Source organism: Penaeus vannamei, chromosome 13, assembly GCF_042767895.1.
Source record: "Penaeus vannamei isolate JL-2024 chromosome 13, ASM4276789v1, whole genome shotgun sequence".
Taxonomy (NCBI): Eukaryota; Metazoa; Arthropoda; class Malacostraca; order Decapoda; family Penaeidae; genus Penaeus; species Penaeus vannamei.
In genome coordinates, this window is record NC_091561.1 from 44,965,191 (window position 1) to 44,986,729 (window position 21,539).

General features: G+C 39.3%; 1 protein-coding gene across 1 annotated transcript; it reads left to right on the forward strand.

Moving 5' to 3' along the window:
* Positions 1–8,367: 8,367 nt before the first annotated feature.
* On the forward strand, positions 8,368–20,546 carry LOC113814665 (dynein intermediate chain 2, ciliary). Its single transcript, XM_070129406.1, has 11 exons — positions 8,368–8,573; positions 9,272–9,438; positions 10,164–10,343; positions 12,226–12,409; positions 13,821–13,982; positions 15,122–15,246; positions 15,426–15,554; positions 15,942–16,122; positions 16,452–16,677; positions 17,953–18,186; positions 19,399–20,546. The coding sequence occupies exons 1-11, from the start codon at positions 8,564–8,566 to the stop codon at positions 19,577–19,579; spliced, it is 1,779 nt and encodes a 592-aa protein (XP_069985507.1). The 5' UTR covers positions 8,368–8,563; the 3' UTR covers positions 19,580–20,546.
* The last annotated feature ends 993 nt before the right edge of the window (positions 20,547–21,539 follow it).

Below are 21,539 nucleotides of genomic sequence, written 5' to 3' on the forward strand. Positions count from 1 at the left end.
CGTGTGTGTGTGCATGTGTGCATGCATATATATATATGTATATATATATATATATATATATATATATATATATATATATATATATATATATATATATATATATATATATATATATATATATCTGTGTGTGTGCACATTCACCCACACACATACACATACATATGTGTGTGTGTGTGTGTGTGCATGGGCATATATATATATATATATATATATATATATATATATATATATATATATATATATATGTATACATATGTATATATATATATATATATATATATATATATATATATATATATATATATGTGTGTGTGTGTGTGTGTGTGTGTGTGTGTGTGTGTGTGTGTGTGTGTGTGTGTGTGTGTGCATGTATGTATGTATGTATATATTTATAAACAAATGTTTGTGTGTTTGTTTGTATGTGTATGTCCGTGGTGAATTCGAAACAAAATTAAATTTTGTTTATATTATAGTTGTTTAATGTCATATATATATATATATATATATATATATATATATATATATATATATATATATATATATATATATGTATATACACACACACACACACACACATATGTATATATATGTGCGTGTGTGTGTGTGTTTATATAAATAAATATAGATGTGTGTGTGTTTGTGTTTGTGTGTGTATATATAATATATATATATATATATATATATATATATATATATATATATATATATATATATATACATATATATATATATATATATATATATATATATATATATATATATATATATATATATATGTATATACACATACATGTCTAAACAATATTTACAAATAAATAAATATATATATATATATATATCTATATATATATCTATATATATAATATATATATATATATATATATATATATATATGTATATGTATGTATATATATTTATATATATATATATATATATATATATATATATATATATATATATATATATATATATATATGCGTTTGTACTTTTGTATGTATGTATATAATTGTTCACTTTATAAAATCTCTAACCTGATCCTGTCGCCACCAAAGTGCACTCTCACCGCCCTCACTTTTGGCCCAAATCAGGTTGAGCACCAAATCTGAACCATATTTTTGACGGGCGCTCCTGTACAGTAATACCTACCATACATTTTTTTTTTTATATATCTAAATATATCTTTTTTTTATATCTAGTCATTCCTTCGATACCTATTTTTTTTTCTTTCTCTCTTCCCTTCTCTTTTGTAGACAAAGTTGGCAAAAAAATGAAAAATCTGCGCGGTCTCGTGGGCATGGTGCAGCAGGTATAAGGCTTGGGGCGAGGTCATGGCTTTGAGGCTCAGGGGGAGAGGCCGGGGGGGGGGTGGCAGGACGACGCCGGGAGGCACTGTGGGTCATAGGTCATGTTGCTTGGGTGAGGGCGATGGTGATGGCGATAAGGAGGGTGTGGACTGTGACTGGTCTTACAATTGGTGATCGTTTCAGTCGTATATGGTAATAGTTGAAATAGTAATGATGCTGATTTTGATTTCGTATTGTAACACTCTTTATCTAAACTGCTATCATGATAAGATTGAAGTTGATAATGCTAATGGTAATAATAATAATGCTGGTAACGGTAATGACTATGGCAAATATAATAATAACGATCACCAAGAATAATGACAATAATAGTAACAATATTAAGTAATAAAAACAATGATAATAACAATATCAAAGATGATAATATGGATTATGATAACGATAATGATACCAGCAACAACAATAATGGTAATGGGCCAAGCAATAATGACGATAATATAGTGATAATAATAATGGTGATAATAATCATTATATGATAAAATAATAAGAATGATACTAGTAACAACAATACTACTACTGATATCAACACAAAATTGCCATAAGATTAATAAAATGGCAGCAAAGCGAAGTCCTTTTCCATCTTGAGGCTCAAAGTCCGTGATTTTGTCGCAGTCCATTTTTGGTGCCTGATTTCCCCCTCGTGTTTCGCTCTCGTACATTATCTTAATTGATCTAAACGATGCTTTTTTATTGCTGCACGCGACGTACTTGCCTCTCGTCCTTTTTTCTCCTTGTAGATCACTCAATAGTGAGCTTTTTTTTTTCCCTTGCCTTTTGTGTGGTTTTCTTTAAGCTAGGGGAATTTGTGTCTTAAGAGGGAAATTGGAAAGAAATACGGTTTAAGGCGAACTCGGAGTGGATCATCAGAATTATAATCTTGCTTCGTAAAAAGAAAGGTAACATTTTTTTCATAAAGTTAGAAAAAGAGATCAGACAAGAATAAAAACTAAAAATTAAAAAATAATAATAACTTACAAGCAGAAAAGTCGTTCAGTAATACGAACCTGCTCCAACAGTGCATTGAAAATATAATGATGATAATAATAACGAAAAAAGGTAAGAAAAATAACATATTAGGATTTTCATTGGAATCCAGGTCGCTTTTTTCCGGGTTGCCGCGACCCAAAGGTCAAATTGAACAAGCTCAGTTGCTTTTTGTTCACGGGTGTCAGAATGATGTATTTTTCCCGCCTTAACGGGGTTTAGGCGCACTGAAGCTAGTTTTTGGGTTTGCGGTGCATACTTACACATGCACAAGCAGAAAGGACATGGGTAGATTGGGAGAGATGCACGCGTACATACAAATACATACACACATTCACACATGTACATAAATACACACATACACACATATACACACGCATCCACACAAAGTCCCACACACCTCCGAATCCCCACACAAATCCACACACCCCCTCCCTCTCCCCACGCACACATCCACACAAAAATTAAGGCAAAATGCACGAGTAATGTGTCTGTTGTTAAAAATCCGATACGTGTGTCCCGCTGTCCCGTGCATTGCCCTTTCGCCTTCGACAAAAGAGCAAGAGCAACTCGCGTAATTTGCGTCGCGTGTCCACTGGGTTTACAAAGGGAAGTCTTCTCCGGCATATATTTGATCCTTACGTGGCGGCGCTTTTTCATTCGGTCTGTTTATCTGATTAGCGCACGTCGTAAAGCCTCGGGCGTGTAAACTCTGTCGCTGCCAATATCTGGGTCAACTCGACGCGTTGCTATTGATATTATCTTCATAATGGCGTATCTCTTGTGTTAGAAAAGATATCTAGTTTCCTCTGGGAGTATCTGGAAACTAATTCTGTCTCGAGCGTCTCGTGATGTTTTGATCGGTTTGACTAATAAAAGATAAACAGACAATGGCCTGCCTTTCCTGTCGTGAAGCAACAGCCGCGGCAGTAAATTTGACGCTGAAAGAGTAAGATTAAACGCAAAGGCAGATCCTCGCGTGTCTTTTGGGAATTCAACGCGCTGGGCAAACTTTATTCTAGATATCAGCACTTATAGATCAGCCTCGAATGAAATGCAAATGATAGACAAGAATGTATGTAAGCCTATATACTTCACGCCGAGTTGGGCAATGTGACCTGGAAAAACCTTAATACTTTATGCTTGTGGCTAGTAAATTTAATTGTGATTTGTATGATCTCAAATATTTGTTTCGAACTATTTTTAGAAACATTGCTGTGATGCAATACAAGGAATCGTTGCTATTTTTTCACGTCATTCTCTCTCTCCGAATAATGATAACTCACATTGTGATGCCGATGAAATAAAATCCACTGCCGTTTCAGCTTCAGGAAGGGAGTAATAGAAGGGAAGTTTGTGCTCTCGCTATGCCACAGTGATACTAAACGCCAGAGGAGTGATGAGCATGAATAAACGCTTCTTGCACAGGGAAGCCCCAGAGCATGGCGTGGGTGCTGCTCTCGGGGCTAACGCTGAGGGTTCTCCTTCGTGTACTGACTCCTGTTCTGCTTGCTTTGTCCGCTTCAGCAGATGCTTAGCAGAGGGAGCAACAGCTCGCCTTGGCCTCCGCATGACTCCATCCGCGCAGCCGCACTCACACACGACGCTCACACGACCAGCTAACCAATTCCTTGCTAAGGGGGGAAAAGTCTAACCCAGAGAGAACTGGACAGAGAAGTCCAATCGGGCCGATTTGCCTCATTCTTAAAAAAAGCAAAGCGAGCGACACGTTGCTGACATGTCTCTCGAGTGAGCCGACAGAATGAGAGAGCGAGCGGCCCAAAAAGCATGACCACAACTTTCCTTCAGTAAACATTCTGGCGTCGCGCTCCACGGCCGCCAAACCCGACGCCACCATGTCTTCGCGGCTGCGCTTGAGGAGGCGGGAAAACCCCGAGCCAGAGCCAGAGCAGGCAAGTGGTGGAGCTGGAGGCTTCCGTAAGTTTCTGAAGGGAGGAGGAGCTGGGCTTCTTCCCCCCTTTCTCCTCCTTTGTTTATCAATTTATTAATTCGTTTATTAAGCCGCATTTACTTATTTTTTCGTCAACCTTGAGCCATAGCCAGACCAGGCAAGGGGTGCAGCTGGAGTGGGTTCTTTTCCCCCGTCTCATTTATTAATTCATCTATTTATTTGTTTGTATGTTTATTTATCCTCATGTATTTATTTATTAACACTCGAGCCCAAGCCAGAGCCGGCAAGTGGTGGAGCTGGAGGCTTCTGTAAGTTCTTGAAGGGAGGAGGAGGGGGGAGGTACTTTTCTCTCCCATTTCTTCTTGTTAATCTATTCGTTAATCTGTCTGTCTAGATATTTATTTACTCATGGTATGAACTGAACCGTACGTTGCAGATCTTATATGAATTTGATTAATTAAGATATCTGATCCATAGATTTGTTCATATCAGATTTGCATATCCTCGCGTGCCTGTTAATCATCCAAGTACATAACCCAATACTCATTGTTTCTATGCATGTTATGATTAGAATTATCTACTTGAAACACAATAACGTAATATTGGGTGACTAATCCGGTTTATAATCAGCCATTTAGATTTTTTTTATCACTTAAAAAAGGGTAAAATATCATTGGCTGGTTGGTGGTGTGTGAGCATGGAACTTTTGCAGCATAGTAATAGTGCTCCGCATGCCTTTTACTTTAATGTCTATTCATATTTAGACTTTCTATCTTAATCTATGGTTGTTTAGCCTGATGTCAACTTAATTTTAGAATCTTTTAAACTTAATATCTCTTACCTTAATATCTCTTGATATTTTATCAAATAATGATACCGAGTCAAATTTTGTAAAGTAATTATATATATATATATATATATATATATATATATATATATATATATATATATATATATATATATATATATATCGTTTCTTTTATCAGGGATTTGTAACATATAACAAAGTTTAGATGTATTTCAACTAGTTCTGTGAATAACATATCAAGAAATTACTTGGAAAAAATAATTTAGAGAATTAGAAAGGCATAATAATTTTGAAAGATTAAGAAAATGGTGGACGTGAAGGCTCGTCATAACAGCCAGAGGGAACTTTTGTTTTCCATTTGACTGATTAGATATTTAATGTATGGGACATTGCGGCCGGTCTTGTGTGTGCCCTGCCTCTCAATCCCGTGGGTTACGAGCAGTTGTAATGCTCTCTCTCTCTCTCTCTTTATCTATCTGTATATCTATTTGTCTCTCTCTCTCTCTCTCTGTGTGTCTCTTTGTCTCTCTCTCTCTCTCTCTCTCTCTCTCTCTCTCTCTCTCTCTCTCCCTTTCTCTCTCTCTGTCTCTCTGTCTGTCTCTCTCTCTCTCTTTGTCTCTCTGTCTGTCTGTCTGTCTTTGTCTTTCTCTCTCTCTCTCTGTCTCTCTGTCTTTGTCTCTCTCTCTCTCTCTCTGTCTTTGTCTTTCTCTCTCTCTCTCTGTCTTTGTCTCTTTCTCTCTCTCTCTCTCCAGTTCTCTCTCTCTCTTTCTCTCCTTTTCCCTCTCTCTCTCTCTCTCCCTCCCCCCTCTCTCTCTCTCTGTCTATCTCTTTCTCACACATTCTTTTTCATTTCCAATATTCTCTATTATGCATTTGGTACATAAGCCTCTCATTTATTGTTATCATTATCATATTACTATTACAGTTATTATTCTTACCATCGTTAGCGATATTACTACTATCATTATTGTTATGGTTATTATTTATATTATTATCAATTATCAATATTATTGCTGTTGTTATTTGCATTCTTTTAATGATATTGTTATTATTATTGTTGTTATTGTTATTATTATTGTTGTTATTGTTGTTATTGTTATTATTATTGTGATTATTATTATCATTATTATCATTTTCATCATTATTGTTATGAATATCATTACCGACATTATCATTATTATTAACGCTATTGTTATTATTATCATGATTTTTATTATTGTTATTATTATTAGTATTATTATCATGATTATTGTATTTATTAATATAATTATTGTTACTACTATCCTTATAATTATCACTATCATTATCACTGTTATTGATATTATTATCATTATAATTTTTATAATCCTCCTCTTGTAGTAGTGTCATTACTATTTTCGTGGTGTTGCTATTATCAGTTCTATTATGATAATCATTTTATAATTATCATCATTATAATTCTAATGTCACTGTACCTTATTCTAAGAACTCTGAAATTTCAGAAAAAAATCTGCGTTCGATCAAGAATATTAATATTCAGCAAAGCTTGTCTTATCACACGACAAATGTTTTTATTTCAAGAATCGGTCTGACAACACATGCCATTGCTCTCCAAACACGCACTCACGCACAGAAGTAAACGCGCACACACATGTACACACGCACGCATACAATTGCGGGTTTATGGACGCATATGCACACGCACACACACGTGTACACACGCACGCACACAATTGCGGGTTTACGAACACATATACACACGCACACACACATAAACACACACACACATACACGCACACACACACAAACAAACACATAAACAAGCACACACACACATAACACACAAACACTCTTAATCTCAAACTTAATCTTAATATGTATATTTCCGCCTCTAATTATCACTTCTCACTAACCATATAAAGTAAACGGACACAGACCGGCCAGGAGATTAGAGTACGTATCATCACGGAAATGAACCGACGCAGAAGGCACGCATTTCCATTGCATTTCCTCCGAGTCAAAGTGCGTGAGAAAGTCCACATTGCAAGCAACACGCCAGCGATAAGAAGGTCATAGCAAGTGCAATATTTCACGGTTGATGCGAGAGAAAAAAGAACAGTTACACGAATTAAATTAAATGCGAGTACGGCACAGAGAGCGATTATTTTTTAAATGTTATGGGCCGGATGTCTCCCAAAGAGTCGGATAAGTTTTAATCCTTTTTTCCGTATAGAAATGAAGGTTCTTTTTTAAAATGAATGCGTTTGATTTGATTTTGTCTACGTGGATGGTATTATTTTTAGTAATTAGCTACGTTAATTTGACTGATACGCTAAATGGGCTTGACTGATTTGCATAGATAATGTAACAATTTGATAAAAATAAGAAGAGTACAGTTATAAGCACTATTGTTATCTCTTTGCTACTACATCGAGCGAAAGAACAACAACAAAGGCGTATATATCTATCATAATAACCGTTCTGGGTTCATTTGTGTGTGTGTGTGTGTGTGTATGTATATATACTATAATAAATATATAATATATATATTACCCACACACACACACACACACACACACACACACACACACACACACACACACACACATATATATATATATATATATATATATATATATATATATATATATATATATATATATATATATATATAAACATAAACATAAACACAAACACAAGCCGTAAAAGCTTCCCTTCCTTCTTCCCGCGTGAAATGAGCAAAGCCCCCGAACCGATTCCCGCCGCTTAATGGCCGGAGCCAAACATACATCACCTAAAGTAGAACGATGATGCGATGTACGTGCTAATTAAGCTTTAATTTGGATCCAATTATCAACGCGTCTCATTATTTTGCGAATTAGTTGTATTTTTTTTCATGCTGTTTTTTTTTCTCTCTCCCCCTCTCTCTCTCTGTCTGTCTATCTATCTCTTTCTCTCTTTCTCTTATTTTCCCTCCCACACTCTTTATCCCCTTGTCATTCATTCGCTGTGGCATCCCCACCTCTCGTTTTCTCTCTCCCTCCCCCTCCTTCTCCTTCTCCCTTCTTTATTCATCCTTGCCCCCCTCCCCCATCTTTACTTCTCCCTCCCTTTCCTTTATTAACTTCTCCCTCCCTCCTCCTTCTTTACTTCCCCCCTCCCCCTTCTTTACTTCTCCCTCCCTTTCCATTATTTACTTCTCCCTTCCTCCCTTTACTTTATTTACTTCTCCCTCCCTCCCTTTCCATTATTTACTTCTCCCTCCCTCCCCCTCCTTCACCGCCTGACCGCCCTCCCCCTCCCCCCCCCCAGCAGCGAGTCCGCGAGAAGGACATAGACATCAGACTCTCGGCGTCCGGGAAGTTCAACCGCTGCCACGTCCTCTTCGACTTCAAGAGCGGCGCCTTCAAGCCCTTGCCGACTGAGGACTTGGTATTCGATCTCCTCTCGCTTCCGTCGAGGGTCGTGCACAGGGAGGATCTCGAGCGGGAGGAGAGGAGGAAGGACACGACGTCTATGCAGGGAGGTGGGTAGGGTTTAGGTGTGCTTTTAGGGCGTTTTTTTGGGGGGGGGAATATGATGCTGCGTTCGGAACGACTTGTCCAATTAGGCGGACAAGTTGGACGAGATGGTTTGACCGTTCGGAACCTCTACTTTCTCGTCCTGGACAAGTTGTCCATCTCGTCCATCTCGCCCTCCTGCGAACCTGGCCGAGCAGGACATGATGACAATAGCATTTGTATGTAAACAATATCAGTTGCAAGCAGCTATAAGATATAGTTGGGTAATTTTATAGCCGTTTATTGTTGTCATCAAGGGGTATTTTTGTGTTTGTCAGTTGCAGGTAAATTACTTATGTATCAAAGAGGTGACAAAATCTATGCAGAGTATGAAATAAAGACACCGGTACAATTAAATGATAAATGTTTATTTTCGAGCTGGTTGCATTGTGGGTAATGGAGGCCTCGGAGGTTCCTAGTGCTCCTGACAAGTCGTTAGGACGCGCAGGACTAGGAGTTCCGAACGCATCATAAGCGCGTCTCGCCTTTATCCGAATCCTACGATTGGTTTCGATCCTTGTGAAATAAAGAAAACAATGAGTTGTTCAATTCCTAAAAAGAATAAAAAGGAGAAAAAGTACAACCGTTTATTAGTTCACCCAAAACTCCACAAATCACCGCTGATAATCGGTCTCTCACCCCCACGCGATCCGATTCCCGGCAGAGAAAAAATGCGAAGTGGAAACCCAGGAAAAGGACGAAAACGCGCGGGAAATGGAGGAGCTCTACGGGGCCTACGTGACGCCGGAGGAGCTGGCCAAGTTGGACGCTCAGCCGAACCCGTTCAACTACAGCGATCGGGTGTCGCAGACTTTCCGAGTGGTCATGAAGGTGGGTTTTGGCAGGAAGGGAGCCATGGTTGGTTCAATGAGGGTTCTGTTGTCTGTATTGGGTTGGCGTGGGTTTTTTTTTTCGTTTTTCTTCTGTCTTCTTTGTTTTTTCGTTGATGTTTCTGTCTTCTACGTCTTTTTTCGTTGATGTTTTCTTGGCAAACTCGTAGTTCACATTTAAGTCTGTTTTGCATCTGTTCAATCCATGCCTGCATCTGCTACTACAATTACAGGCCTCTCTACTGTAGCATATTAAAATGCTGCAGCATTTGGTTCAACCAAAGTTAAATATTTACTTATGTTCGCTCATGGATCCTCTGGCTTGTCCAAAATCAAAAGCTTAATCACCGCCATTACTTTCATTCGGTCAAAACAACTGTCATAATCACAGTTTTCTTCCCTTATCGCATTCCACTGGAATTGCCAACTTCTTCGCATTTCTTACGAGGCCTATTTCGTGTTTCCTAAATCTCTTTCTCCTTTGTTTTACTTCCTGTTTTCATGCTACTTTTCCCCCACGATCTACTTTTGTTTCTTTCTTCCCCCTCCTTCCTTTTCTGCTCTTATTACGCTCTACTCCCATCAACTCTCCACTCTACTTTTGCTTCTTTCTTCTCCCTCCTTCCCTTTTCTGCTCTTATTACGCTCTACTCCCATCTACTCTCCCCTCCATCTACCTCCTCCCCCTTCCTCTGAGCATCCTCCAACCCCGGCTCCCTCCCTCAGGACCTCCCCATCCAGACGGACCCTCCTCCAGGCACCACCTTCTCCGCGAACGTCGGATTCTCGGACATCTACGACGCCTATGAGAAGGACTACGAGATGGTGCTGGCGAGGAGGAGAGAAGAGGAGATGAAGAGGGAGAAGGAGAAGGAGATAGAGAGGGATAGGAAGGCAGGCAAGTCGGTGAGTTGGATATCTTTTTACTTAGATTTTTCAATATTTTTTTATTTTTCATTTTTTTTCTTACGAGAAAAGAAGATTTTCTTTTACAATTTCAACAAACGCGAGGCTTAAGCGTGTGACTTTTAAAGAATGTCACAGGGATGCGGCGATTAAAATGGTTATGTGGTTATTGTAAAAAAAAGTACCTTTGAGATCTTCCTAGATCCACGTAGAAAATGTGACGCTTAATAAACATAATGGGAAGTATTTCTCAGTATGGCAAAGTCCCATCGCCACAGAAAGGTCATAGCTCGCCCCAGGTTAGTTACAGGTCAAGTTTAACAGAAGTACTGGCAGATTTTTTTCTTTTTTTTCTATATCGGTAAAAGGATGAATGACTCCCTTTATGATGATTGTTGGTATACTATGTATAGGAGTTTTAGATATATATTCTTCACTGTTTCACAATCTTTTTTCATACACCTGGATTTCTTTTCTAAAATCAACTCCCTATTTTTTTATTAGCAGCTTCTTTACATCAGAACAAAGATTTCAATATGTGCTAATACAGATTGTGTGTGCGTGTATATATATATATATATATATATATATATATATATATATATATATATATATATATATATATATATATGTATATGTATATGTATGTATATATATATATATATATATATGTGTGTGTGTGTGTGTGTGTGTGTGTGTGTGTGTGTGTGTGTGTGTGTGTGTGTGTGGGTGTGTGTGTGTGTGTGGGTGTGTGTGTGTGCATATGATATAATATAATATGATATAATATAATATATATATATATATATATATATATATATATATATATATATATATATATATGTATATATATATATATATATGTATATGTATATATGTATATATATATATATATATATATATATATGTATATATATATATATATATATATATATATATATATATATATATATATATATATATATATATATATATATATATATATATATGTGTGTGTGTGTGTGTGTGTGTGTATGTATATGTCTATATATATATATATATATATATATATATATATATATATATATATATATACATGTATATATATATATGTGTGTGTGTGTGCGTGTCTACATATTCTCCCTTCCTTTAGCAGCATTTCATCTTTAACATTTAAACTTCCAATCTTTTTTATTCTTTTTGAAATTTGTAAACTAAGCAATTTGTCTTAGAATTGGCTGATGCGCTGTGACGGTCGACCACTTTATTTGGTCTTTTATGCAAAAGTCTTTAATTCTTAACTGATTTACTTATCTGTGTTGCGAATACAGAATGGAAACAAGCTGGTCATAGAAAGATAATATAAAGCTTTCTTCTACTATCTGCCGTTTATGCTTGGACTAAACAATTACAGAACTAGCTGTAAACCTATTTCATAAATAATTTGCATATCGCCCCATATTTTATTTAATTTATTATTATTTATTATTATTATTATTATTTTTTAGCTTTTTGGATAAGCCTCTTAGACAACATTTTCAGTGGTGTAGCTAGAGGAAGGGGGGGGGGCGTCTGTAGATAAAGAGAAAGGGAGAGACAGAAAAAACCTGTTCATTGTTTTTTTTCTATTTTTTAAGCTGTTTAGATAAGTGTATACCTATACATTTTTCGGAAATTCAAATAGTTCACTCATTTTTTTCATGATCACACCTCGTCCCTTCATCCAGATAGAAAAGGCAGGCAAATTACACCCAAATATTATTATCGTCATTTACTGAACAAGCAAAAAGAAAGAAAGAAGAAGAAAAAACAAGCAGAAATAACTAGATAACCGTCCCTTTTCCCGAAATCCAAATAGTTCCCCAACTTTCCACCCATACTCACCCCGCCCCCCCTCTTACAGTCCCAGAAGGCGTCGCGACCCACCCCCGAGGGCGTGGCCAAGAAGCAGCCGTCTCCTCTGCGGGCGGCGAGGGCGGAGGCGGAGGCGGGGGCGGGGGCGGAGGGGGAGCGCGCCCCCGGAATCCGCACCGTCGCCGCCCTCGAGAGGATGGTCAGCCAGAACATCTTCGACGAGGTCACGCAAGGTCAGGACACGGGCTGATGGTCATATTATTTCTTGAAAGAATAAATTGGAATGATAGTAATGATAAAATGTTAATTGTATTATTTCAACTACCGCTAATAATAATGATGATGATAAAAATGATAAAAATATTAATATTTCTAACAATGATAATAATAATGGTAATGATAATAATAATGATAACAAAAATTATAATAATGATAATGATAAGAATATGAATAATGATAATAGTAGAATAATAACAATGATAGTAATAAAACTGATAATAGTGATAATAATAACAATAATGATAATGAAGATAATGATAATAATAATGATAATAACAATAATAATAATGGTAATAGTAATAATAATAATAATAACAATGATAAAAAAAATCATCATTATCATCATAATTGTCATCATCATCATCTTCTTTATCATTGTTATTATTATGGTAATGGTAATAAAGATAATGACAATAATAATGATGGTGATAATGATAATGATAATGACAATCATGATAATCAATGTTATTTTAATCATGCCTTACATATTTTTTTCTTAGAATTTAAGGTTCTTGTTTTTATCTATTTTCTCTTTTACATATTTTTCGAAGCGATTACAGCGTCCGTGATTCAGACACATGAAAACACAAACACATTTTCATTCCTTTGCGCAAAAAAGTTTCGACTATACAAACTTTTTTTTTCGTTTTATTTTCTTCATTTTTTTTTTTGTTAATTCTTTTGTGTTGATTAAAGAACGATATTAAACCGGAGGCAATTAGCTTCGCACCTTCATTAATCACCGGGAAGGAAAATGAATCGGAGGCTGATATAAACCACTTCAGAAATTCCTCTCACAAAATGACTTTTCCTCCCACAGATATTATAGATATATAGATAGATAGATAGGCAGATAGATAGATAGATAGATATAGATTTATTTATTTATTTATTTATTTATTTATTCATATATACATGTAAATACATATAAACATTTTCACTTAATTTTCTCCCTCTCACTCGCGCGTGTCAGTGTACATATAACCGTGTTTGTGAGCCTCTTTTTTTTTGTTTGTGTGTGTGTGTTTGTTTGTGTGTGTGTGTGTTTGTGTTTGTGTGTGTGTGTTTGTTTGTGTGTGTGTGTGTTTGTGTTTGTGTGTGTGTGTGTGTGTGTGTGTGTGTGTGTGTGTGTGTGTGTGTGTGTGTATGTGTGTGTGTGTGTGTGTGTGTGTGTGTGTGTGTGTGCGTGCGTAAATGTGTGTGTAAAATAGATACATAGATGGATAGATAGATAGACAGATAAGTAGATAGACAGACAGATAACAAGAGATAGAGAGTGAGACAAATAGACAGATATAGTCAAACAGTCAAACAGACAGATGGAAAAACAACCAATTATGCAACTAACACACAGCTGTCCCGCAGACTACAAGTACTGGGAGGACAGCAGCGACGAGTACCGGAACCTGGAGGGGTCTCTGCTGCCGCTGTGGAGGTTCCCTTGCGAGGGGGGGCGGGCGCTCGTGGTCACGGACATCTGCTGGAGCCCCGTCTACCACGACCTCTTCGCCGCCGCCTACACGACGGGTGAGTGTGGGGAGGGGGGCGGGGGAGAGGGGTGTTGAGGGGAGTGGGAGAGGGGTGTTGGGGAAGGGTGGAGTATGAGTAAAAGGGAGGGAGAGAGAGTAGTAAATAGGGAGGAGGGAGAGCAGGTGGAAGGGAGTGATGAATTGAAAGGAGGGAGGGGGATGTGAAGAGGGTAGAGAACGGAAAGGAGGGAGAGGGGATTGGAAGAGAGTAAGGAGATGAGTAAAAAAAGAGGAAGGAAGGAATGGAGATGGGAAGGGGAAGGTAAGAAGGAACCAAAGGGAGGGAGAAGAATGGAGGAAAGGGAAAAGTTGAATATAAGGGATAACCTTTCTCTTCGTCTCTCTTTTGGATACATGGGCGGTGAGGATTAGGAAGAGTAGGGAAAGGGAGCACATGCAAGCGGGGATTGGGTAAAGGGAGGGAAAGGGAGAAGAAGTAAGGAAGGGAAGTAGAGGGAGAAAAGGGAGACTTGTGTCTCCCTTCTCTTGGAATGAAGGAATGTGTAAGTGAAAGAAGATATAGCAATGGGTTGAGACTAGGGATGGAAAGTGGAGGACATTACGAACCAAAAAGTGGTACAAAATGAAGGCTAAACCAAAAAGAAAATAACTTTTCAAATAGAAGATAAATGAAAAAAATATAAAAAGCTATTAGTTTTTCATCATACTCCCTTTACAGCTGTACTTCATTACTCATTCACACGTAATTCTCACCCCTCAGAGCCGAGGTTTCACTTGCACTTCTGGAACCAGACTCACGCCCAGGGTTAATGTCCTTTGGCCAGGCCTGGGCGCCCTTTCCTGTGAATTAGTGGAGCCAGGATGAGAATACTCACCTCCCAGAGCCTATATTTCAAGGGCAGGGATGATATATGGCCAATAATCGTCTTAGAAATTTACCAAATATCTTTTTACAGTTACGAAACATAGATAATTTCTGAAGCCAGCCTAGACGCAAAATAAAGACAGTAGGGTGTAATTGTAACGAAACCAAAACGAAGACTATGTAGCTGGGGGGAGTTCAGGGACCAGAGCCAAGTCTGACTAGTGGAACCTGGGTATCAGGGGCGGGGACGAGTCTGGATAGTGAGACTCGAGCTCAAGACCACAACCTCTGACTTCCCTCCATGCTTTTAGAGAGCATCTGCGGGGCCTCCGACGCCCGAGGGATGCTGTGCCTGTTCACCCTCAAGAACCCGGGCATCCCCGAGCGCGTCCTGCAGCCTCCCTGCGGCGTCACGTCCGTGCAGTTCCATCCCTCTGTACGTTCCTTCTTTCCTTCGTCTTTTTCTCTCTCTTTCCTTTGTTTAGTTATAATGTAGGTCATTATACTCAATGTGATATCAATAAGTAAAGGGCATATATATGTCTATCAGTAAATTCACATACACATCCCAAATCAAGGATCTTGCAGTGATCCCAAGAACCTCTTTGCCGGCAGCGAGCGAGCGTGCTGGCGGCGGGGCGTGTAGACGGGGCGGTGATGGTGGTCGACGTCCGGTCCCCTCGCGCCCCCAGGGTCATCACCTCGACGGTCGTGGCCGGAAGTCACCTCCAGCCGGTCTGCCAGGTAGGTGCGCCTGCTCCTGGGGTTGGGGTGTCCCCGTGGGGGTTTGACGTGGGGTTCTCCGGTGTTCCAAAAAGGCACCGAGATGTTCTCTGGTGTTTTGGACTGTTCCTTCCCTTCCTTTTCTCCCCCACCTCCACCTTCTCCCCCTCAGTATACTTCCCACTTACCCTGCTCCCCAGTAGATAACAACGGACCTCCTTTTCACCTTCTCTCCCTCCCTCCTTCCCTCCTTCCCTCTCTATCCATCTTTACCTCCCTCCCTCCTACTTCCCCTCTCCATCTCTACTTCTCTCTATTTTTCTCCCTTTCCCTCCCTTTCTCCCCCATCCACCTCCTCCCCCTCAGTATGCTCCCCACTTTACCTGCTCCCCCCCTCCCCCTACCCAGGTGCGGTGGGTGGCGACGGACCCCGGCGAGAGTCTGTGCTTCTACTCGGTGTCGGAGGACGGTCGCGTGTCGGAGTGGCTGGTCCGACCCTCCGCGCTCGTCCACGCCGACATCCTCGACTTCATCGCCAGCGCGGAGAACGCCAAGCTGTCTAAGGAGGCTTCCAAGTTCATACTGGCAGGTGGGCTGCGATGGAGGGGAGGGTTCTGCGGCTGGCTTAGCTGTTTGTTTTCTTTGGGTTCATTTTTTCTCTGCTTTCTGGATGGTTATTTCTTTTTTTCATACACCGTACGCGATGGTATGATCTTGATTGATATGCTGACGATATCCATACTTTATCGTCCCGATCTTGGAACCATATGTGCGTACACTAGTATATTCAGTCTTGATATCAGGCGTATATGTTTACAGATGTTTACAATGTTTCCCTAACTGTTTCCATCTCTCCTTCGCCCCTCTTACACCCTTTTCTGTTTCACCATTTACGAACACCGACCCTCCGCGCCCCAGGCAGAGCCACCTGCATAGCGCTGAACCCGAGCGACAAGACGGACATGCTGGTGGGCGTCGACACGGGCGAGGTGCTGCAGCTGAAGACCTCGAGCACCCACGCCCTCACGCGCTACCCCGCCCACACCGGCGCCGTGAGGGACGTCGCCTGGAACGCCCACCACAGCAAGGTCTTCGCTTCCTGCTCCTTGGACTGGACGCTCAAGATCTGGATCCGCGATTGCCTGTGAGGAATCTCGAGTTGGAGCTTAGCTTCGATTTTGTTTTGTTTCATTTTGGTTTTAAATTTGTATTTTGCTTTGATTTACTTTTTGCCTTTGCTTCCGCTATGTGGGGCTGGGTTGGGTTTCGCTGTCTCGTCTGAGATATGGGTCCACGATTGCCTGTGAGGAATCTTGCTTTTGAGTGTGAGTTTCACTTTGATGCTGGGTTTGGTTTTCATTTTGTTTCCGATTTGATTTGTTCTCTGCCTTTGATTTCATCTTGCTATGTGGGCTGAGGCTAGGTTTCTCAATCAGTATGATCTGAAGATGTTATTGACAAAAAAATGTGCGAATTGAGTTCGTTAAAATTGTTAAATAAAATAGTCTACAGTAAAACCACGCCCTACATATATGGGGGTTATACCAGGGGTGAGCATAAGGTGGATAAGCGTGTTCAGGATATTTTTTTTGAGGGTAAAGGCGAGCTTTGTAAATTTAAAAGAATTGCTGTTAAAACAACTGACAGCGTGAGATTAAGTGTGTGTTGCACCCTTAAAATGTTATGACTTTATTTATATCATTACAATTCTGGAGTTACAAATACCAAATACAGAATGTCTTCATTATGTTTACTTTATTGTTAGTAAAAATTGCATTAAATGTAGGAAGGATTTGGTGTCTGTTGAAATATTGGATCTCCTGGAGATATTCGTTGTTTTATCAAAGCAGTAAATTGCAGTGACCTCGGCTGCTCAATAGCTAGAATATTTTCAGCTTTACTTATATTAAAGTTGAGGCAGTTACAATACAAAAATTTATATATCAACATTTGTCTCAAAAGGTTTTCTACCTCCTATGTTACTTCCTATTAAGATGTTTCACTCATCTCAGTAGTCGTGTATCCTAAACGGGTAATTGCGTTGTAACGAATACACAGACAGTGTTAATAGAGGAGTATTTACATTATCACTTGTATACAGGAGATGAGTGAAATCTTCAAAATAACTAATCGCAACCACATAACATTAAACTTCCCAACCGAAGACGTTACATTATAAGATGTTTATACAGTGATTGTTCAGTCAGAGCGATACAAAATCATGACAGTGTTAAAGACGCGTTTAACATGTAAACACAAGGATGGAGTTTAACAGATGATATCATCAAGGTGTGCGTGTGTGTGTGTTTATATCACAGCAATATCATCAACATCGACGTGTACACAAGGACTGATATGCATGATTTGTTGAACCTCGGCGAAAGGTTGGCTTTGTCTCAAACTTGACCCTCCGCCTCAGGTCGCCGCTGGTGACGCTCGACCTCGGCGCGCCGGTCGCGAGCGCCTCGTGGTCCCCCTACAGCAGCAGCGTGGTCGCGGCGGCCACGGACGAAGGGCGCGTCCACGTGTACGACCTGTTCCTCCGCAAGTGCCGTCCGCTGTGCTCGCAGAATCTCAACCAGCGGCGTCGCCTTGGCCTCTCCTGCGTCGCCTTCAACCCCTTCAGCCCCGTCGTGCTCGTCGGCGGAGAGAAGTGAGTGCCCGGGCGCCTCGCACTCGTCTGCGTCCACGCTCGCTTGGGCGTGGCTGCGGCGTGCCTGTGGGGGTGGATGGGGGGGGGCGTCTGCGTGTGCGTTTGAGTGCGCGCTTGCGTTTATGTGCATGTTCGTGTCTTCAAAGAGCAAGGTTACTATTTTAACCTAGGTAAATTATTTTCATTTCCATATCTTTAACTACAGTGAAATAACCAATTTTCTGCCTTTTGTTCAGCACCCTCACACCCTTAAACTCATGATTCTGTAAGCCCCCCCCAAAATAGATTAGTTTTACTATAATTTACATTCCAAGTTGCACACAAACATTTGCTCAAAGCTGGTCTTCACGGACCTCTACAGCGTTCACCATCGCTCTGCTGTGTCCACCTTCCTTCCTCACCAACCACACCTTTCCCACTTATCTCCAAAGGCAACAATTTCTTTTAAAAACAACAATATATTTACCCCCGGGTGTTTCTGTAGACTTTCTCATTCCATTTCGAAGATGTCTTAAATCAACCACACGTTGTTATGCAATCTTAACCAAGCCAGTCTCTCTAGAGTTTTCTTCGGACAATTTTCTCACTTCTACCCCTCGACAGCTAATCACATTTCTCAGGATTATTTAAACTGAACACATTTATTCATTCCTTTCAGAATGTTCTTCAGTCTTCGAAAGTATCTTAAACTAGCAACACGTTTTCAACAGGTTTTAAACCATTTTTTCTAGCCAGGTTTCATATTCCGAAACCTCGAACATATCTGAAACAAAAAACACGTTTTCATCTAGCTTTGAATCAGTTTTTCCAGCCAGGTTTCACACTCACAGACCTGGAAATCGACTTAAACTAACGACTCATTTAAAACTAATTTTAAATCTGTTTTCCCAGATTTCATCCTCCCAAACCTCGAAAGTATTTTAATTAAACAACAAATTCTAAACGAACCTTAAGACATTTTTTCCAGTCAAATTTTACATACTCAAACCCGGAAATCGTCATAAACTAAACAACTTTTAAAGCTAATTTTAAACCATATTTTCAGTCAGATTTCATCCTCCCAAACCCCCAAATTATCCCGACCTAACAACAAGTTTTCAGCTAATTTAAAACTAGTTTTCCAACTAAATTTCAACCACCTAAAACCGGAAGTCTCCTTCACCTAACAACGTGTTGCGATGGAGTCCTAACCCCAGCAACCTCTCCTTCCAGAGGCTACCTGATGACCTTGAAGCTCTCCCCCAACCTGCGCCGGCCGTACAGGGACGCGAAGGGCGCCGAGGAGATGCGCCCGACGGAGATCGAGCTCTGCAAGATGGAGAGGATCATCGCCACCAGCAAGGAGTGGGAGAAGCCGGGGGACGAGCACATGAGGTTCTCTGCCGTGTTTTGAAAGGGGTTCTGGGCGGTCGAGGAGGGTGATGCGGCGTGTGGGAAATGAGGCAGAGCGGGTGATTCGGTGTGGGTCAGGAAGGGGATTCGGTGTGGGTCAGGAAGGGGATTCGGTTTATGGAAAACGAATCGGGTCAGTGTTAGCGGGAAGGAAGGAGAGACCGGAGAATTTAACCTAAACTGGTGCGTCACGTTCTGATGTGATTTTGTGTGATTGTGGTGTGGCGGCAAGACTGGAGGTGACCAGGCTAGGCCTTAGCCTTTTTACAATTTTTATGTATTCTGTTTGGTTCTGTGAGATCAGATTAATTTTCTGCACAGGAGCGAGGGAACAAAAATACAAGGGTAGTAGCGGACGTGCAGAGAGAAATTAAGCCAAAGCCAAATTCAGAACTTAAGAAGTAAAGAATACGAATACATATACTATATACATACTTATCTAAATCTACTTAGTCTATCCATCTCATAATTCATTCTTTTTTTTCTTTGTTGGATCTGGTTCATAATAACAAAAGGATGCATCAAAGCCGGCAGTTTTTATCCATCACAAAGGAAATCAGAAATGTCTTCTGTCGCGTTTGAATGAGATTCTACTTCGCTTCTTGTGGTTGCAGATGGGATTCAGTTTACGTTAGATGATATCGTTCTTATTTTCGTGAATAAAGACGGAAGGAAAAGGTCTTTGAAGTGATTAAGAATTGAGAGAATATGAATTTGAGTTATCCTAATGATTTACCATGTACATACTTCGTGATAAATATTATATTATATAGTCAGTTTATATATCAGATGGTTGAAACAGCCATTTCTTTTGTAAATACAGAGTTTTTCTTTAAATACTATTTCCTTGTTATATATGATGTTAATATTTAAAGCACAATCATGAAAATAGGATCAATATCCATACCTTTAACTAGCCGTCTCAGCAAAGAAGGTAAAGATGGCTGTGATTTCTCAGGGACTAGATAATAAACATTTTTCAGATATTATTTGTTTTTATTCCACCCTCATTCTAAGAAAAACAATAATCTATAGAAATATAAAAAAAAATAGCAACACCGGAGATTAAGAATGAAAGCAACAGCGTTAGAATTAATCTGATTCAGATAAATAAGAGATGTCGTGAGTAAAATTAACTTTTATACAGTGAAAATATTTATTTCTTCTCACATAATGCAGGAGACTCTTCCTCGTGACTTTGCTTTTAATCTAAAAAAAGAGTACTTAAAGATAAGCTGTCCAGTTCGGTGTTAGAATTGATTAACATAATTCTTGTTGAGCAAGACTGGGGATTCATGTCTATATTCATCTGTTTATCTGTTTATCTATCTATATAGCTCTTCATTTATTTACTTGTTTATCTATCTATTTATCTGTCAGTCTAATTCTCTATCTGTCTATCTATTTCTCTACAAATCTGTATTTTTCTATCTATCTTCATACCTATTTATCGATCCATATGCATGTGTATGCATGTCTATTTTGTATGTAAATGTAAATGTATATACACACACATGTGTGTGTGTGTGTGTGTGTGTGTGTGTGTGTGTGTGTATATATATATATATATATATATATATATATATATATATATATATATATATATATATATATATATATATATATATATATACAGGTACGTACACACACACAAAAAAAACACTGTATACATATACAGTGTTCGTGTGGCTGGAGTTAAATCCCTTCCTCTTTTAATCCTCGTCGTATGTGGATGTTATGCCTGTAATAACCTTAAGTAAAGCCACACCTGTTAATGCCATTGTAATTACAGGGGCTTAACTTCTGGCAAAAAAGACAGTGATTTAGTGGCCAGATTTTGCCAGACCAAAAAACTGTGCTAATTTCATGCGTTTTGAGCGATGGATTTATGATCAGACCTTTTTTTGCATATTCGTCCTTTTTTTTACACTTGATTAAGAGATTTACATGAATCTCGGTGT

What these genes read in the sequence shown, in the direction of transcription:
- LOC113814665 (XM_070129406.1), top strand. An exon ending in ACCTCCAGCCGGTCTGCCAG is followed by an intron (nt 15,555 to 15,941) that starts GTAGGTGCGCCT and finishes CCCCCTACCCAG; the next exon opens with GTGCGGTGGGTGGCGACGGA. An exon ending in GTGCTCGTCGGCGGAGAGAA is followed by an intron (nt 18,187 to 19,398) that starts GTGAGTGCCCGG and finishes CTCTCCTTCCAG; the next exon opens with AGGCTACCTGATGACCTTGA.